The sequence below is a fragment of the Anolis carolinensis genome, chromosome 1, assembly GCF_035594765.1.
Source record: "Anolis carolinensis isolate JA03-04 chromosome 1, rAnoCar3.1.pri, whole genome shotgun sequence".
Classification (NCBI taxonomy): domain Eukaryota; kingdom Metazoa; phylum Chordata; class Lepidosauria; order Squamata; family Dactyloidae; genus Anolis; species Anolis carolinensis.
Genome location: NC_085841.1, coordinates 269,236,955 through 269,252,108, shown reverse-complemented (window position 1 = coordinate 269,252,108; position 15,154 = coordinate 269,236,955). Strand labels below are relative to the sequence as shown.

Sequence of the window (15,154 nt, the reverse complement as noted above, 5' to 3'; positions counted from 1 at the left end):
AAGGCAGATAATCCACAAGTATGTTTCAGTCTACTTGGAATACATGAAGCGTGTTTAAGAACCGGTTCAAGAGTCCAAAAGAGCCTTGATTCCCCATATGACCATCATCCCACTTTCTTTGCTAGTTAACTTGAACCCAGTATGCTTTACTATGCCAATTGTTTGCCTTAGATCAGTCATGAGGCAAACTTCAGCCCTTCGGTTGTTTTGGACTCCAACTCTCACAATTCCTAACAGCCTACCGGCTGTTAAGAATTGTGGGAGTTGCAGTCCAAACACCCGGAGGGCCAAAGTTTGCCCCATGCCTGCCATAGATAGTTGAGCAAATAGTTTTCATGGTTGCCCCTTGCTGTTAGGAATTGTGGGAGGTGAAGTCCAAAACAACCGGAGGGCAGAAGTTTTCCTATGCCTGCTGTCAAGTAAACAAATGCAACTTGGCAGCACTTTTAATTGCCATGACTCAATGCTATAAAATCCTGGGAGTTTCAGAAAGTGTTTGGGCGGGTGACTCCCACCCTCAAGCCCAGGTATCTGAATAAGCCAATCAGGAGGCCGCACCCCAGCCCTCCTTGGGAGCGCTCAGAGAGCTCCTTCAACCCCCTCCCAAACCCCCCGCCCACCCCAAGTCCCGGCTTACGGCGCTGAGGAGTCAGGCGAAGACTTGGGGCTGCTGCAGGAAGTGCCACAGGTCGAAGGGGCTGCCCGCCTTGGCCACTCCATAAGCGTCCCCGTCGTCCTAGCCCCGCTTTCCACACCGCAGCCCTCCATTCCTCACCAGTGATGGGAGCAAGCTGCGGCCGCCACATCCGAACTTGAGTGCCCTCCTCCTCAGGCCACGCCACCAGAGAGGACACTTCAACTCCCAACAGCCTCACTGATTTGGCTGATGCTTGGGGTTGGTGGGAACTGGAGTCCAAAACACCTGGGTCACCACCGAAGCTTGGAAAGCACTTGAAGGAAGTGACTCTGCACCTCTGCTTTAAAGTGAAGGCACCTCGGTGCCACTTTTAACTGCCATGGTGGCCCGGCCGCCATGGAGGCCAGGCCAGGCCACGGCCACGGAGGCAGGAAGGCCACGCCTGGGTGGAGGTGCCTTAACAGCGCCCCCTAAGCGCTGCCTAGAGGATGGTGTCTTCAGCAACCGCATACTTTGCCTAATGGTTGAACCACCCCTGCCCCTCATTCAAATACGCAACAAAATCAAAATGCTCATGACAACAATTCATAGAAGTCGCCCCCTTTGTCCAAAAACCTATTTATCTGGCCTGTCCTTGAAATGACAGTAAAAGTCAGCCCTTCACATTTGCAGGTTCAGATTTTATAGATTGGATTATTCAGATCTGATTAACATGTTTTCTCTGGAAACCTGTGTTCTCCAGTGCTATTGAATGGTCATTTTCCACTGGTCTTATGGCAGAAGTTTACAGAGTCACACTGGAGGACCGAGAGAGGTATTATCTCAGGTCAAAAAGTGTGTTTATTTAGTCACAGCTTTTCCACTTTTGCAAATATCCTGTGCCCTTGGGCCCTGTGAAAATGGAGGGCCTGCTGTACAGTTGGTCCTCCATATCCATGGGCTCTGCATCCATGGCTTTAATTATGCATGACTTGAAATATATATTGTAAAAAAATCCAAAAAGCAGTCCTTGATTTTGCCATTGTAGATAAACCCTGATTTTGCCATGTTGTGATATATATGTGTGTGTGTGTGTTGATTTTGTCAAACCTTCTGGTTTTTTAACCATAATATTGTGGTCTGGTCTGATATGTGATGAGGCCAATGGTGACACCATCATGCATTACTGCAGTGGGTGACACCAGTCCTATTGAAACCACTGCTTGAACTCAGTAAACATAGATACAACAGGTGGTAGTCCTGTGGCCCTTCAGATATTGCTGGATGCAGGTGAAAGCTGCCAGGAATTATAGTCCAACAACCTCTGCTGTATTGCATGATTCCCATCCCTGAATTAGGATAGAAAAAGCTGGGCTAAAGTAGTGTCCGCTCACTTTTTCCTTCTCCTGGTCAAATGTAGATAAAAGATAAAAGAAACAGGTACAGAGATGGACCCAGCTCCAGGGTGAATGTGGGTTACTATTGAATTTCTGCATTGACACTGCTTCCTTTCACTGTTGATTTCACGACTGTGGGATTCCACATACCAGACAACATGTCTGCAAGAGAAAAGAAAAGAAGAAACCCCATTGGCAACAAAACACTGTGAAATTGAAATGGGAAGATGTGGCGCCTGAGATAAAAGCACACATAATATAGTTGGCTCATCCACAATGGTATGGGTATCCAGAGATAGATTTTTCTGTCGCCATATCAGTTACCTGCAGGTGAAGAGCAGCTTCTTTTCCCAGAGGAAAGGAAAGGCAGGGCTTTACTTCTGGATCTTGCCTCCCCTCTCCCACAATATCCCTTGGCCCTTGGGATCAAGGCTGGATTAAGCCCTTTGGAGACCCTAAACACTTTGATTTTGGTGCCTCTGTATATAATTCAAAATATAAAGAATAATAAAGAGGAAAACAAAGTTTTATTTTTGTGAAATGAAACAAAAATTACAGTAAGATGGAACAGAACATCTGTTCCATTATCCGGGTGACTCCAAAGGAGGCCTTTAAAGAAAAGGATAGTTAATTTTATGGGGTAGGGAGTTGAATGAGGAAAACAATTTCCCCAATTTTCGCTGCTTATCCCCCCCCCCCTTTTCCATACTATAAACAATTATTGCTTCCATTACCATGACATAGGTGGTGGGAATAACAGGAAAACTGGGGGAAATGGTTTAACCCCTTCAACCCCCTTCCTGGTAAAAGGGACTATCCTTCTCTCTCTAGCACCCCCTTGTGGCCTCCGCCTGGATAATGTAACTACCGTTTATTTTTTATACTTTGAGTGTATTTATATTTGTTATTTTTAGTTATTTTATCATAATTCAATACATTTATTATACATCATTTGTTTTACAGCAGACACATAATATTCAATACAATCTTCAATACATTAACTTTTGGCAACTATTGTTATTTTTATGCTTATACGTATTTTTTTTATCCTTCACCACCATGTTACCCTCTTTTTATATATCATCTGTTCAAAATTTCATTTCCTCTTGTGGAGGTAACTTTTCATCTTTTTAAAAAATCCTTTTTCCAATAAATTTTCTCCATACATCCGCAAAATCACTTTGTTTCCATATCCCTCTTTTAACTTTTAATTTACATGTCAGCTTAACATTTATTGCCAGTTTCCATACTTCCTTATACCACTCTTCTATTTGTTTTTCCAATTCCTTGCTATAAGCAGTCTTGCTATGTTTGTTATCACATCTTTATCCTCTATTTTCAGCTGTTTATTATTATATAATGATAATAAAACTATACTAGGACTTCTTTCTATTAATGATCATTATATCCTCTATTTCTCTAAAGAATTTCCTCCAAAAATTACTTGTATATTTACATAGCCATCATATATGTATACATGTTCCCGATTTTTGGCATCGTCTTTGAATAATTTTTATTTATATTTGCTATTCTTATTGGTGTTCAGTACCATTTCCATATTAACTTATAGTATAGTATTGTGGATTGTAGATTTTTTTTTAAACTCCCTACCTTGCTCTATTATCCAGCGGATATTCTATATAATGGCAAAATCAAGGTATGCTTTCTAGGACTTAAAAAAAAAACCAATCCGCGGATAGTGAGATCGTGGATGCAAAGCCCGCGGATATGGAGGCCCAGCAAGTGATCCCCTTTCGGGGGGGGGGGGGAGGAGAACGAAAGGGGTGGGGACCCGGCGGGGAGGCCCCGCCCCCTATTCCTCTCCCCCTCCGCCCATTCGCTCCGGCTTCTGTGACGTCGGGATGTTCTAAAAAAGAGCCAAGAAAACAATCGGCATTGAGAAAAACAGCTCCACTCGGAGCCTGTTCGGGAGGCGAGGAGTCCGAGAAAGAAACCACGGCGAGGGTGGGACTGAGTGAGTGACCGCGGGTGGAGGGAAGCCGCTTCTGCCAAGATGGTGTCGCCGGTGACCGTGGTGAGTCAGTGCGGGGGAGGGTGCGGGCGGGGGGATGGCTCCCTCCTTCTGTTCCCATCTCTGCCCAAAGGACTCAGGATTCCTCTTGTTTGGATAGGTAACACCGCTGGGGCATCCCGCGTGGGCTCTCCTTGATCCCTGCTCTCTGATGGTGCTTCTTGAGAATCACTCCCCCCCCCCGCCCCTTTCCCGGGATCCCTGCTCTCCTTCTCTTCCTTGCTGTTGTTTTTCTCTCTCGCTCCCCGACTCCGCGGTTTTGCTGGAAAGGAAAGCGTGGCGAGGAGGGCAATGTGTGTGTATCGAGGAGTGGGGAAAGGGAGAGACATCCTCACCCAGCGGGGTTCGCTATCCGCTGTTGGATGCGAGGAGGAGGAGGAAGAGGGAGGGGGGGGACCCTGAGAAAAGTCGATGGGAATGAAAACATTGGGCATGTGACTGGGAAGCGTGACTTGGTGGATTTTCCCTTCCTCTGATTGATAGACGGAGGAGGCCAGAGGGAGGGGGGAGCCAGAGAGAGAGACAGATCCAGCTCAGCCCTTTCCTCAAGGCACAGGATCTCTTCCTGAATCACCTCGTGTGCCATCCAGTCCAACCCCCTGCCAAGAAGCAGGAATATCACATCCAAAGCAGCCTTGACAGATAGACATCCAGCCTCTGCTTGAAAGACTCCAAAGGAGGAGCCTCCACCACACTCCAGGGCAGAGAGTTCCACTGCTGAACAGCTCTCACAGTCAGGAAGTTCTTCCTAATGTTCAAGTGGAATCTCCTTTCCACCTGAACATTGTTCCACGTCCTGGTCTCCAGGGAAGCAGAAAACAAGCTTGCTCCCTCCTTTCTATGACTTCCCCTCACATATTTATGCAGGACCCTCATCATTTCTCCTTTCAGACTTCTGTTTTGCAGACTATAAACATGCCCAGCAATTTAAGCCACTCCTCGTAGGGCTTGTTCTCCAGACCCTTTATCATTTTAGTTGCCCTCCTCTGGACACATTCCAGCTTCCCAACATCTCCCTTCATTTGTGGTGGACAGAATTGGACACAGTGTGATTCCAGGTGTGGTCTGATCAAGGCAGAATAGAGGGGTAGTATGACTTCCCTCGATCTAGACCAGGCATGGGCAAATTTCGGTCCTCCAGGTGTTTCGGACTTCAACTCCCATAATTCCTAACAGCCGGTAGGCTGTTAGAAATTGTGGGAGTTGAAGTCCAAAACACCTGGAGGGCCAAAGTTTGCCCATGCCTGGTCTAGACACTATATTCCTGTTTATGGGACTATAAATAGGTAACTGGAGTCCTGCAACATCTGGAGCTGGGATGGAAGGGAGTCTCGGCTGCGGAGAGATGTACAGCCCTCTATCAAGTCATCACTTCTTGCTGAACCTTTTTGTGCCTTGGATCCCTTGCACCGCCTGGGGTCCCCTCCTGAGAACAAGGTTTCCAAATACATGGGTTTGCAAAGGGAGCCAATTATTTTGAAACACCAAATATTTTTAGAACCTGCCTTTCTGATCTAATCCTCGATGTTCTCCTCTGTCAACTCTTAAATTATGCATGGATATCAGAAATAGCTGCAGTTTCAGGCACCTCTAGGTTGTCAGTTGGGTTCATAATGGAAGGAATGCTACATTTCAGTCAGAGAAGGAAGCGAAAATAACGGTATAGTATATTGTCGAAGGCTTTCATAGCCAGAATCACAGGGTTGCTTTGAGTTTTCCGGGCTGTATGCCCATGTTCCAGAAGCATTCTCTCCTGACATTTTGCCTACATCTATGCCAGGCATCCTCAGTGGTTGTGAGGTCTGTTGGAAACTAGGCAAGTGGGGTTTATATATCTGTGGAAGGTCCAGGGTGGGAGAAAGAACAGTGTGTATGTTGCAATTGGCCAGCTTCAAAGCCTGGCTCTAAAATCAGGACAATAAATAAAGAACAATGCCCAGAAAAAAGGGGAATTCCAGACAAGAAACAATCATGACCAGCTAACACCCCCAACAAAGAATTCCCCCAGGCAGTAAGAAGCAAGGCTTTTTAATGCTAATCAAGGTGATTAACTTCAACATTCACCCTTGCCTCCAACAGACAAGAGTTCTTTCTCCTACCCTGGACCTTCCACAGATATATAAACCTCACTGACCTAGTTTCCAATATACCTCACAACCTCTGAGGATGCCTGCCATAGATGTGGGTGAAATGTCAGGAGAGAATGCTTCTGGAACATAGCCATACAGTCTGAAAAACTCACAGCAGCCCAAAGGTATATCCGCACCCCAATTCAAGTTCAAGGACCCCCTGAAATCTATGCACAAATCCACAGGTTAAGACCCCCCCTTGCTCCAGCATTTCCCTTCTCCCAAAACTGGCATTGCTGCATCAACTGCAGAAGTATTTTGGCAACATTGCCAATAGACATCTCCGTGCTTTGAGCGGCTCATGGATGTATAATTCATCTGCCAGCGCCATGTACAAATATCCGATTCTCAGGTGCTGCCATCAAGGGCAGAAAAATCAGCAAGGTTGGCTTTTTGGCACTCTCTGCTGCTTTCCTACTACGTCAGGTTCTGCAAATGAGAAGCATCTTTAGATATTCATATATATATTTAAAAAATCAGAGAAAATGGTTGGAAGTCTCCCACTGGGAGAGTAATTTCCATATGTAGCTAGCAATGAATTAATAAACAACAGAGAAACATAAAGGAACTTAACTGTATTAAATACATGAATATCTGTCAACCAGCATAGGAGCCTGGATAGAATACTAGAGAGACCGAAGTTGCTTTGGTTCAACTCCATGGTCATTTATGGAGCCAGTTGACTTCTGCTTGACAGAAGAGTAAGCTTTGGGTTTGATATTGGGGGAACAGCAGGAGATACGCGTAAATACAATGAAATTAAATTAAATAAGGTGTTGTGGGGATATGATGGAATAACCTTGTGTTGATCACTCTGAGGGTACATCTACACAGATGTTTGTTTGAGGCTGATCCGGCATGCTAGACACTGGATTTGCCCTGAAAATTGTCCCCACAGGAGCACCCCCAGCTGCTGCAGAAGTGTGAGGAATCCCTATCACCCAATGGATCCAAAACTGGTTTGACACCACCGACTGGCCACCTTAACTGCCCCTCCTTCACCCTGCAAGTCATGGGGGTCAGCGTAGATGGGGTGCAAGCTGCCTGGAGGAAGGAAGCAGTAAAAACTCAGCGCTTCCATCAGATTCAACACTTTATTCATTTCCATAATAGAAAGGTGGGAGGCAAAGTTAAATCCGTATACAGGCAGTTTCCAAATTATGATCAAGATAGTTTCTGTAGGTTTGTAGGAACAGGTAAATTTTTCAAGTGTAACTCCAGCCAAAATATATGTGTGTGTAGACGTGCACTTTGGATAGCATAGGGAAAGATTGACACCCCTGTGGTGTTTGTTTTGCTGTCTGTGGTCCTGTTCGGAAGATTTCACCTCACTTTCTGTCCCTGTCGTAATTGGATTTTGGAAAACTGGGCTTGTTGAGGAAACAAGGATTGGTGATAAAGCTTCGGTGGAGACATTTTTTCCCCATGATAACTCTTCCAGGCATGAATTTCCCTTCTGAGGGGTAGATTCCTATCACGTCCTGTTGTCTCCTGTTTGCAACTATGAGCTGCTTGTAACTTGGGGACTGCCTGTAGTTATGGTATTAATGTCAGTAGTGGCAATTTGAGCAATTTAAGGCTAATCCCTCTTCAAAGCTCCCTATCTTATCCTCTCATCTGGATACTAATTGCAGATGAAGGAAGCAGAGGTAAACAGAGGAAAGCTGTCTACCTATGAAAACACATTTTCTTTTTGAAAAATTACTTCATGTGTTCAAGGCCTGAAATAAGGTTCAAAAGAATAGGTCAAGAGACTGAGATGTTGTCAACCTGCCCCAAGCTACCTTGTAAGCCTTTCTGGGAGCCTAGCTATCTTGTGCATGCTGTACTAGATGAAGGCAATAGCAAACCACCTCTGCATATTCTGTATGTCATTGAAATACAGTTCTCTTGCCTGTGACTGATGGAAATTGCAGTCCAACAATATCCAGGGAACTGTGTGATTCACATTCCTTGTGTGTATTCAAAATCACAACACCAAACCTTTCCTGAATCTTCTTTCACTGTGTGTACCCCTCTATACTGCCCATATTTTAACTCCCTGGAGCAGGCTTGGGCGATGGGTGGTGGTCCCACTACTCTATGTCTGTGATCTTTATACTGTATGTGACCTCTCTTTTCTCACTCTGTTATAGTGAAAGATCACAATGAGGCAGTCTTGCCTTATTCAGCATGCCTCCATTAAGCATATGAACTGAATTGGCACATGCATAAGGTACACCTCAGTTGATCTGTTTGCGGATGTTTAATCTTTAATATAAAATAAAGAGGGAGAAGTAACATGGCAATTGTAGAGAAACATTCCTACAAAATACAAAAGAAAAGCATGTTTCTGCATACACTTAATTTAAAACTAATAACACGCTTATGTGAAATAAAACAACCAGATGAGGTAAGTAAAAGTAAAGTTTTCCCCCTGACATTAAGTTTAGTCGTGTCCGACTCTGGGGGTTGGTGCTCATCTCTGTTTCTAAGCTGAAGAACTGGCATTGTCTGTAGACACCTCCAAGGATATGTGACTGGCATGACTGCATGGCGCGCCGTTACCTTCCTGCTGGAGCAGTACCTATTGATTACTCACATTTGCATGTTTTCCAACTGCTAGGTTGGCTGGGACTAACTGTAGGAGCTCACCCTGCTTCCCAGATTGAACTTCTGACCTTTTGGTCAGCAAGTTCAGCAGCTCAGTGGTTTGATTCACTGCACCACCGATGGTAAGCCCCCATAAATAAAGAAAAAATAAGGCCCGGGCTGTGGCGCAGGCTGGAGAGCAAGCCAGCTGCAACCAGCTGCAATGAATCACTCTGACCAGGAGGTCATGAGTTCGAGGCCCGCTCGGAGCCTATGTTTGTCTTGTCTTTGTTCTATGTTAAAAGGCATTGAATGTTTGCCTATATGTGTAATGTGATCCGCCCTGAGTCCCCTTCGGGGTGAGAAGGGCGGAATATAAATGCTGTAAATAAATAAATAAATAAATAAAAACATGTTGAGCTTTCTAGAGACCATGTAATGGTTTCTTCAAATGTGCACCCAGGAATGATTTTTACCAGCCTTCATGCTTATGATTTGGTGGCCACGTTTACAAGTCTACACTTTCAAAAAACATGGTAGGAGTAGGCAGGCATATCTGTGTTCCTCTTTCCTCACTATTTTGTAATCCATTCATGCTGTTAGGGATTTTGGAAGCAGCTACTGTTCACCTTCCCTGTTTGTAAGCACTGAGCAGGACTACATTAGGATTGCCTACAGAAGAATATCCCTTTTCCCAGCTCAAGATTTGTTTATTGTGTTGTTTAGTGTGGACACGGTGCTTCAACATGACACTGAAAGCCTGTGTTTCTCCAACTCTCTCCCAGCACCCTTGCCATTGCTGTATCCAGCTAGATAAGGAAGAGCAGGGTGGGTATGAAAAGGCTTTGTAAAAAGGAGCTCCCCTGTCAGAGGCTTTGTTAACTGAGGTATAACTGTATATATGTCTGTGTGTGTGACAGAAAGTAAAATCAAATCTTCTATATATAGGTTTCTTTAGTAAGGATCCATGTTTAGCTAGCCTCTTTGGGTTGAAATCTTGGAAGCATGGCCCACTAAACTCTTAAGAAAACATGCAAAGGGTTTAGCCGCAAGGCTTCCATCTACACCCTTATCAACATATGTGATAACCCTTTGACTTGTAGTCTTCTCACACTTGCAACTTAACTTACTAAAATTCTCTCTATGCATTCAAAGGAGTAGGTTCCCTTTTTGTATGCAAATACATGATTAGGTTTTAAAAACATGACAATAAAGGGAAACACAACCTATTAGAATGGTAGAAACTCAGGACGTGTGCAAAATTGGACCCATGTTAATCCTTCTAAGCCATTATCATTCAGGTGTGCCTACCTATACATTGTCTCTCAGCTTTTATTACCAGTCAATTGTACCAAGAAAATACTGCCTTGCGGCTTTTGTCTCTTTATTGTCCCTTGTTAAGGAACTTGCACATTTGCTGGAAGCAGACTGGAGTTTTCCTTCTCCTCCCCCTCCTCCTCCGCCGCCGCCGCCGCCTCCTCCTCCTCCTCTTCCTCCTCCTCTTCTTCTTCTTCTTCTTCTTCTTCTTCTTCTTCTTCTTCTTCTTCTTCTTCTTCTTCTTCTTCTGCCTTTTGACACTTTACTTGCTTAGGCAATCCCTTGTTATACGAGTATGATGGTCCTCCAAGTGTAGTGTCTTGGTGGTGGATACGTAGGTGACTGTGGAGTCCTATTCTTGACTCACATGTTCTTCCACTGTGAAGGCATTGGATTCCAGGTGGAAGGTGGTCCTGGTCAGGGTTGGCGTGATGTGCCTTCTTCTTGGCATGTTTCTCCCTTTCACCCTCCATTCATGCCTCTTTGAATTTCACTGCACTGCTGGTCACAGCTGACCTCCAGTTAGAGTGCTCAAGGGTCAGGTCTTCCCAGTTTTCACTGTCTATGCCACTAAACACCTTTGCAGAAGCATACAAGAAGCTCGGCCTCTCATTGAACATCGAGAAAACCAAAGTGCTCTTCCAGCAGGCACCAGCCAATCCCTCTGCAATGCCAGGAATACAGCTTAATGGTGTAACATTAGAAAATGTTGACCATTTCTGCTACCTTGGCAGCCATCTCTCCACAAAAGTCAACACTGACACCTTTGAAACTAAATGTCAGATGATAAAACATACTGCCCTCTGGTTATATTTAGGTTGATTCAGTTATTTTGCCTCATTACATTTATGGCTGTCTTCACTGTACTTTGGTTTCCATCCCTGCTGATTATTTTATCTTCTAATGGATCATATGCTTTATGATCTTTTCCCTGAGTATGACAGCACAGTTCCATCTAACCTTTAAGCTGCAGTTCAAAACAAATCTAGAGGTTGACTATTTCTTACCCAAAATGCTTGGGACCAGAAGTGTTATGGATTTCAGATTTTGGGGGTATTTTGGAATACAGTACCTGTATTTGCGTATACATAACATAATGATATTTTTTTGAAAATAGGAAACAGGATCCAAGTCTAAACATGACATTTACTTTTCATACAACCTTATCCACAGGCCCTTAATATATTAGCTTATGTTCCTATAATTCTGATAATGCCAGTCTTCCTGGGCAAGATCTGGCCGTACTTTTACCGAGAAGCAAGTGTCCTCATACTTTCTCTGCCATTGTCCTTTCCTTTCTTTTTTGCCTCTTATGATCAAATGTCTCTTGCGTCTGAAGTTAATGCTTGCCAGTTTGTCATCTCATAGTTGCAATGATAAGAGACAGAACTAAACTAAAGTAATGACCAACTGCTATGCTTGCAAATTAATAAGCTTTGTGGAGGCTTAAAAACCCTAAAGGCATCAGATTCTGTCTGATCTTGGAAGCTAAACAGGGTCAGCCCTGGGTAGAACTTGCCTAAGAGACTGTCAACAAATACCAAGTTCTGTGGACTTTATTTCAGAAAAAAATAAATTGGCAAAACCACCTCTGTACATTCCTGACCTAAGAACACTGGTGACAGGTGACTTGAAGTCACACACAGAGATATGACTCAATAAGGGACGATTCAGGAATGTCATTAGCTCACAGAAATGCACTAGGTTATGGGAGCAGAAGCTGTTTTATGAGAAAGAGATGAAGTGGACGCTTCACATTAATGGTAACACTCCCTTAAAGGCTGGCCATATTAAACAGTGCAGTTGTGTTTTAAGACACACATATAGAGCTGCAAAAATGCAAGAAGACAACATGGAAAAATTGGAACATCATAGTTTTCCAACAATGTCATTGTGATATCTATACAAAACAGAGAGATGTTCACTGTGGGGAAGGTAATGCAGAAGCGACATTGGACTTGTGTCAGATAAAGATAAGATAAAGGCCGTAGATATGCAGTCTGAGCAGAAAATGGTTGGTATCAACAACATCTCTTCCCATAAACGCTTAATTGAAACCTTAGATCTACTGCAGGAATGTCAGAAACATTTACGCTGATCTTGGTTCCCTTGAGGATATCTGAGGAAACAACAAATCTCCATGGTCTCTTTAAAAGCATTGTCCTTATTCTTAGAGAAGGATTTATTTCTTAGACTTGTTTGACCAGCTCCTCCGCCACCTTTTTCAGGTTCTTTTTAAGACTTCCTGTTGTCCAAGGATCAATCTAGGTGGGATATGAAATGCATCATTTGAACAAAATGTATTGAGTGAACCGTGCTTGCTCTCGTAATTGTTAATAGCCATTCCTGTATGTCTCTGTAGATATGTGCATGTGACAGACCCACAGGGAGTGGAGGGTAAATCTTTCCTCTTCTGTAGTGATCCTTTTGGTGGTGGCTATTATCTTGGGAAAGTAGGGCAGTGTTGCAATTTTCTTTAGGACAACTATAAGGAAAGAAAGGGTGAGCCATCCTTGGTATGTACTAGAGTCCTGACTAACTCCTAATCACAGCTTAGAAATTACCCTATGAAATTCTTAAGACGACAGGCAACTTGAATGCCCTGAATCCCCCATCTACCATGGCTAACTCTTCTTTTGCACTCACACTTCTAGTGTCAATGGACAACTTAACAGTAACCAAACACATTACTTCAAGAAATGCATTTCATCCAATGGCCTATTTAGCTTAGCCCTCAATATGCTTTTTTCACAAGCAAACCCAGAGAGTTTGAACCCTTTTGTGTATTTTCATCACATAGATTTTCCCATGCATGCTGACATCTTTCCCTCTTGCTTTCAACCTGCAGATTTTACTAACCCACATTATCTAATGTCCCTGAGTTATCAGTGCCTTGGTTCACAAGCAGGCACTAGTGCATTTTCTGTATATGCTAAATACTGCAGTCACATCTTAGAGGGACTCGTATAACTCCAAGTGTCTACTTACTTCAGAGGACAGAAAAGACAGCAGGACCATTCAGCATTGCAGTGTTTCAAGCCACAGCTATAAAGATAACAGCACCTTTGTGCTTATGTATTTGCCATTGATATTAATGTCATATTAAAAAATCACTTAACCAGGTTATAGTTTACAAATCATGCAGTTTAGAATGGATCCACTAATGCAGAGTTTCTGCAAATCCCAAATGCTGCTTTTAGAACAACCATATTCTCTGTGGAATCATTTCATGATGCATATTGTCATTTTTATATGTTCCAGTTGCAAATATAATATAATTGGAAAATTAAGCAATTTTAAACTTTATTAATTTCATTGGAGGAGGTCTGACTGCATGCATATTGGAAGGCATTGATCAGAGAGAACTTAATTATATGAAATTCATTTCGTTCAGGGTTGCATTTTGTTGGAATGAGTCATTCAGGTGGTGGTTGTTCCATTTTTGTAAGGATTCCAGTAATATTCCTTCTTGCAAGGGCTCCCCAGGAAAGAGTAGCAATTGCCTGCCACAAAATGGTGATAGTCACTTGGAAACCAGTAAGCTGTCTAGCTATTTTGGAAGATTTCTAAGTCTAGCTCCAGAATGGTACTTGCCCATCTGATCTTGGAAATTAAGCAGGGTCAGGGTTAGTTAGTACATGGATGGGAGCCCAGCAAAGACTCTGGTGCATGCTGTACCTGTGGTAGTGGTGGAGTAAGGGAGCGGAACAAGGGCATTGGAAACTGATCTTAATGACCTTACAGCAATAATAATAATAATAATAATAATAATTTTATTCTTATATCCCGCCCCATCTCCCCGGAGGGACTCGGGGCGGCTTACATGGGGCCGGTTCTTGTTACCAGGTGAGAGTATAGCGGAATCAGTAGCGTCCAGTTAACACCATGTGCAAAAGACTCAGACCAGGCAGAGGAATTGAAATGAACAAAGGAACTTTACTCTTGCTTGTTGAATTGAAATACAAAACAGTTCTGCAATCGTACAATATCCATGTAGTTGCATAAGATCAATAACCTAATCAATCAGCATCAATATATACAGCATAGCATATCCAAATTACTACTTGACCGTAGCTAGAGAGCCTTTCTTTCCTGTGCTTTCTCTCGAAGCTCAAATTCCAACTGACAATCCCAGCCACCTGCCATCAAACAGATACATTGTTTTAGGCGTGGCTTTGCCTCTGCAGAGCTGAGCTCTTATGCAGAGTTCCCTTTGCAAACCAACTTTGCAAGGATTTCTTTACACACACACATAGCAATTTGGCGCAATAGTTCTCAACCTGTGGGTCCCCAGATGTTTTGGCCATCTCCAGAAATCCTAACAGATGGTAAATTGGCTGGGATTTCTGGGAGTTGTGGGTCAAAACACCTGGGGACCCAGAGGTTGAGAACCACTGCCTTACAGGATACTGTGAAGACGGACATTCCTTTGTGTACCTAGGAGCCAAGTTACATTGTGATGGGGCTACATGTATTTCCACACCAGGTTTTAGTGCAAACCTCCCACCACTCTCCTTCTCTTTCAGTTTACTTATATGCTTCATTTCCCTCAAAACTGGGACTTAAGGTGGTTTGCAAAAGACAAAGGAGCTATTCAAAGTGTGAGTTCAATTAATTTAGCACATTGGACAGTTCCTGAAAGCTTGATTAAAATTAGTCACACCATTTAAATGGGAGCCACTAGTAACCAATGTAAATGTAAATTAACAGGTGGCTAGTTCAGTTTTATTTATTTTGTGTGTGTGTATTTATTTACTTATTAAATAAACTTGTTTATTAAGTAAATACATACATACATAAATATTTTTAGAAAGCGCTATAAGATGTTTACTAGGATCATGCAAGAGTAAGTAATACCCTTACTGTGAAGTTTGGATGGTGGGGAAATCTTCTAAGCTTTTAGGCTTTGCCATGTTTTTCATAGGACAAATAACTCTCTTCCACAGTGTCCAGTGTAAGCTACTTACAGTATTGCTTCTGGACTTAAAGTTACTTTTGTCATACAGGAATAAACATCCTCCATCTGCCATGGTAGTCACTGGGACAATCCTTCATTTTGGTAAACCCTCTTTTCCTTGCTCTAGAAAGGACG

General features: G+C 43.2%; 1 protein-coding gene across 1 annotated transcript in view; it reads left to right on the top strand.

Annotated features, from left to right (window-relative positions):
• Positions 1-3,816: 3,816 nt before the first annotated feature.
• Positions 3,817-15,154, top strand: part of tmem86a (transmembrane protein 86A) — a 52,021-nt gene continuing 40,683 nt past the window's right edge. Inside the window, exon 1 of the mRNA XM_003214812.4 lies at positions 3,817-4,048. Coding sequence (XP_003214860.1) covers positions 4,028-4,048 — 21 coding nt within the window. The 5' untranslated portion in view covers positions 3,817-4,027. The remainder of the gene's footprint in view (positions 4,049-15,154) is intronic.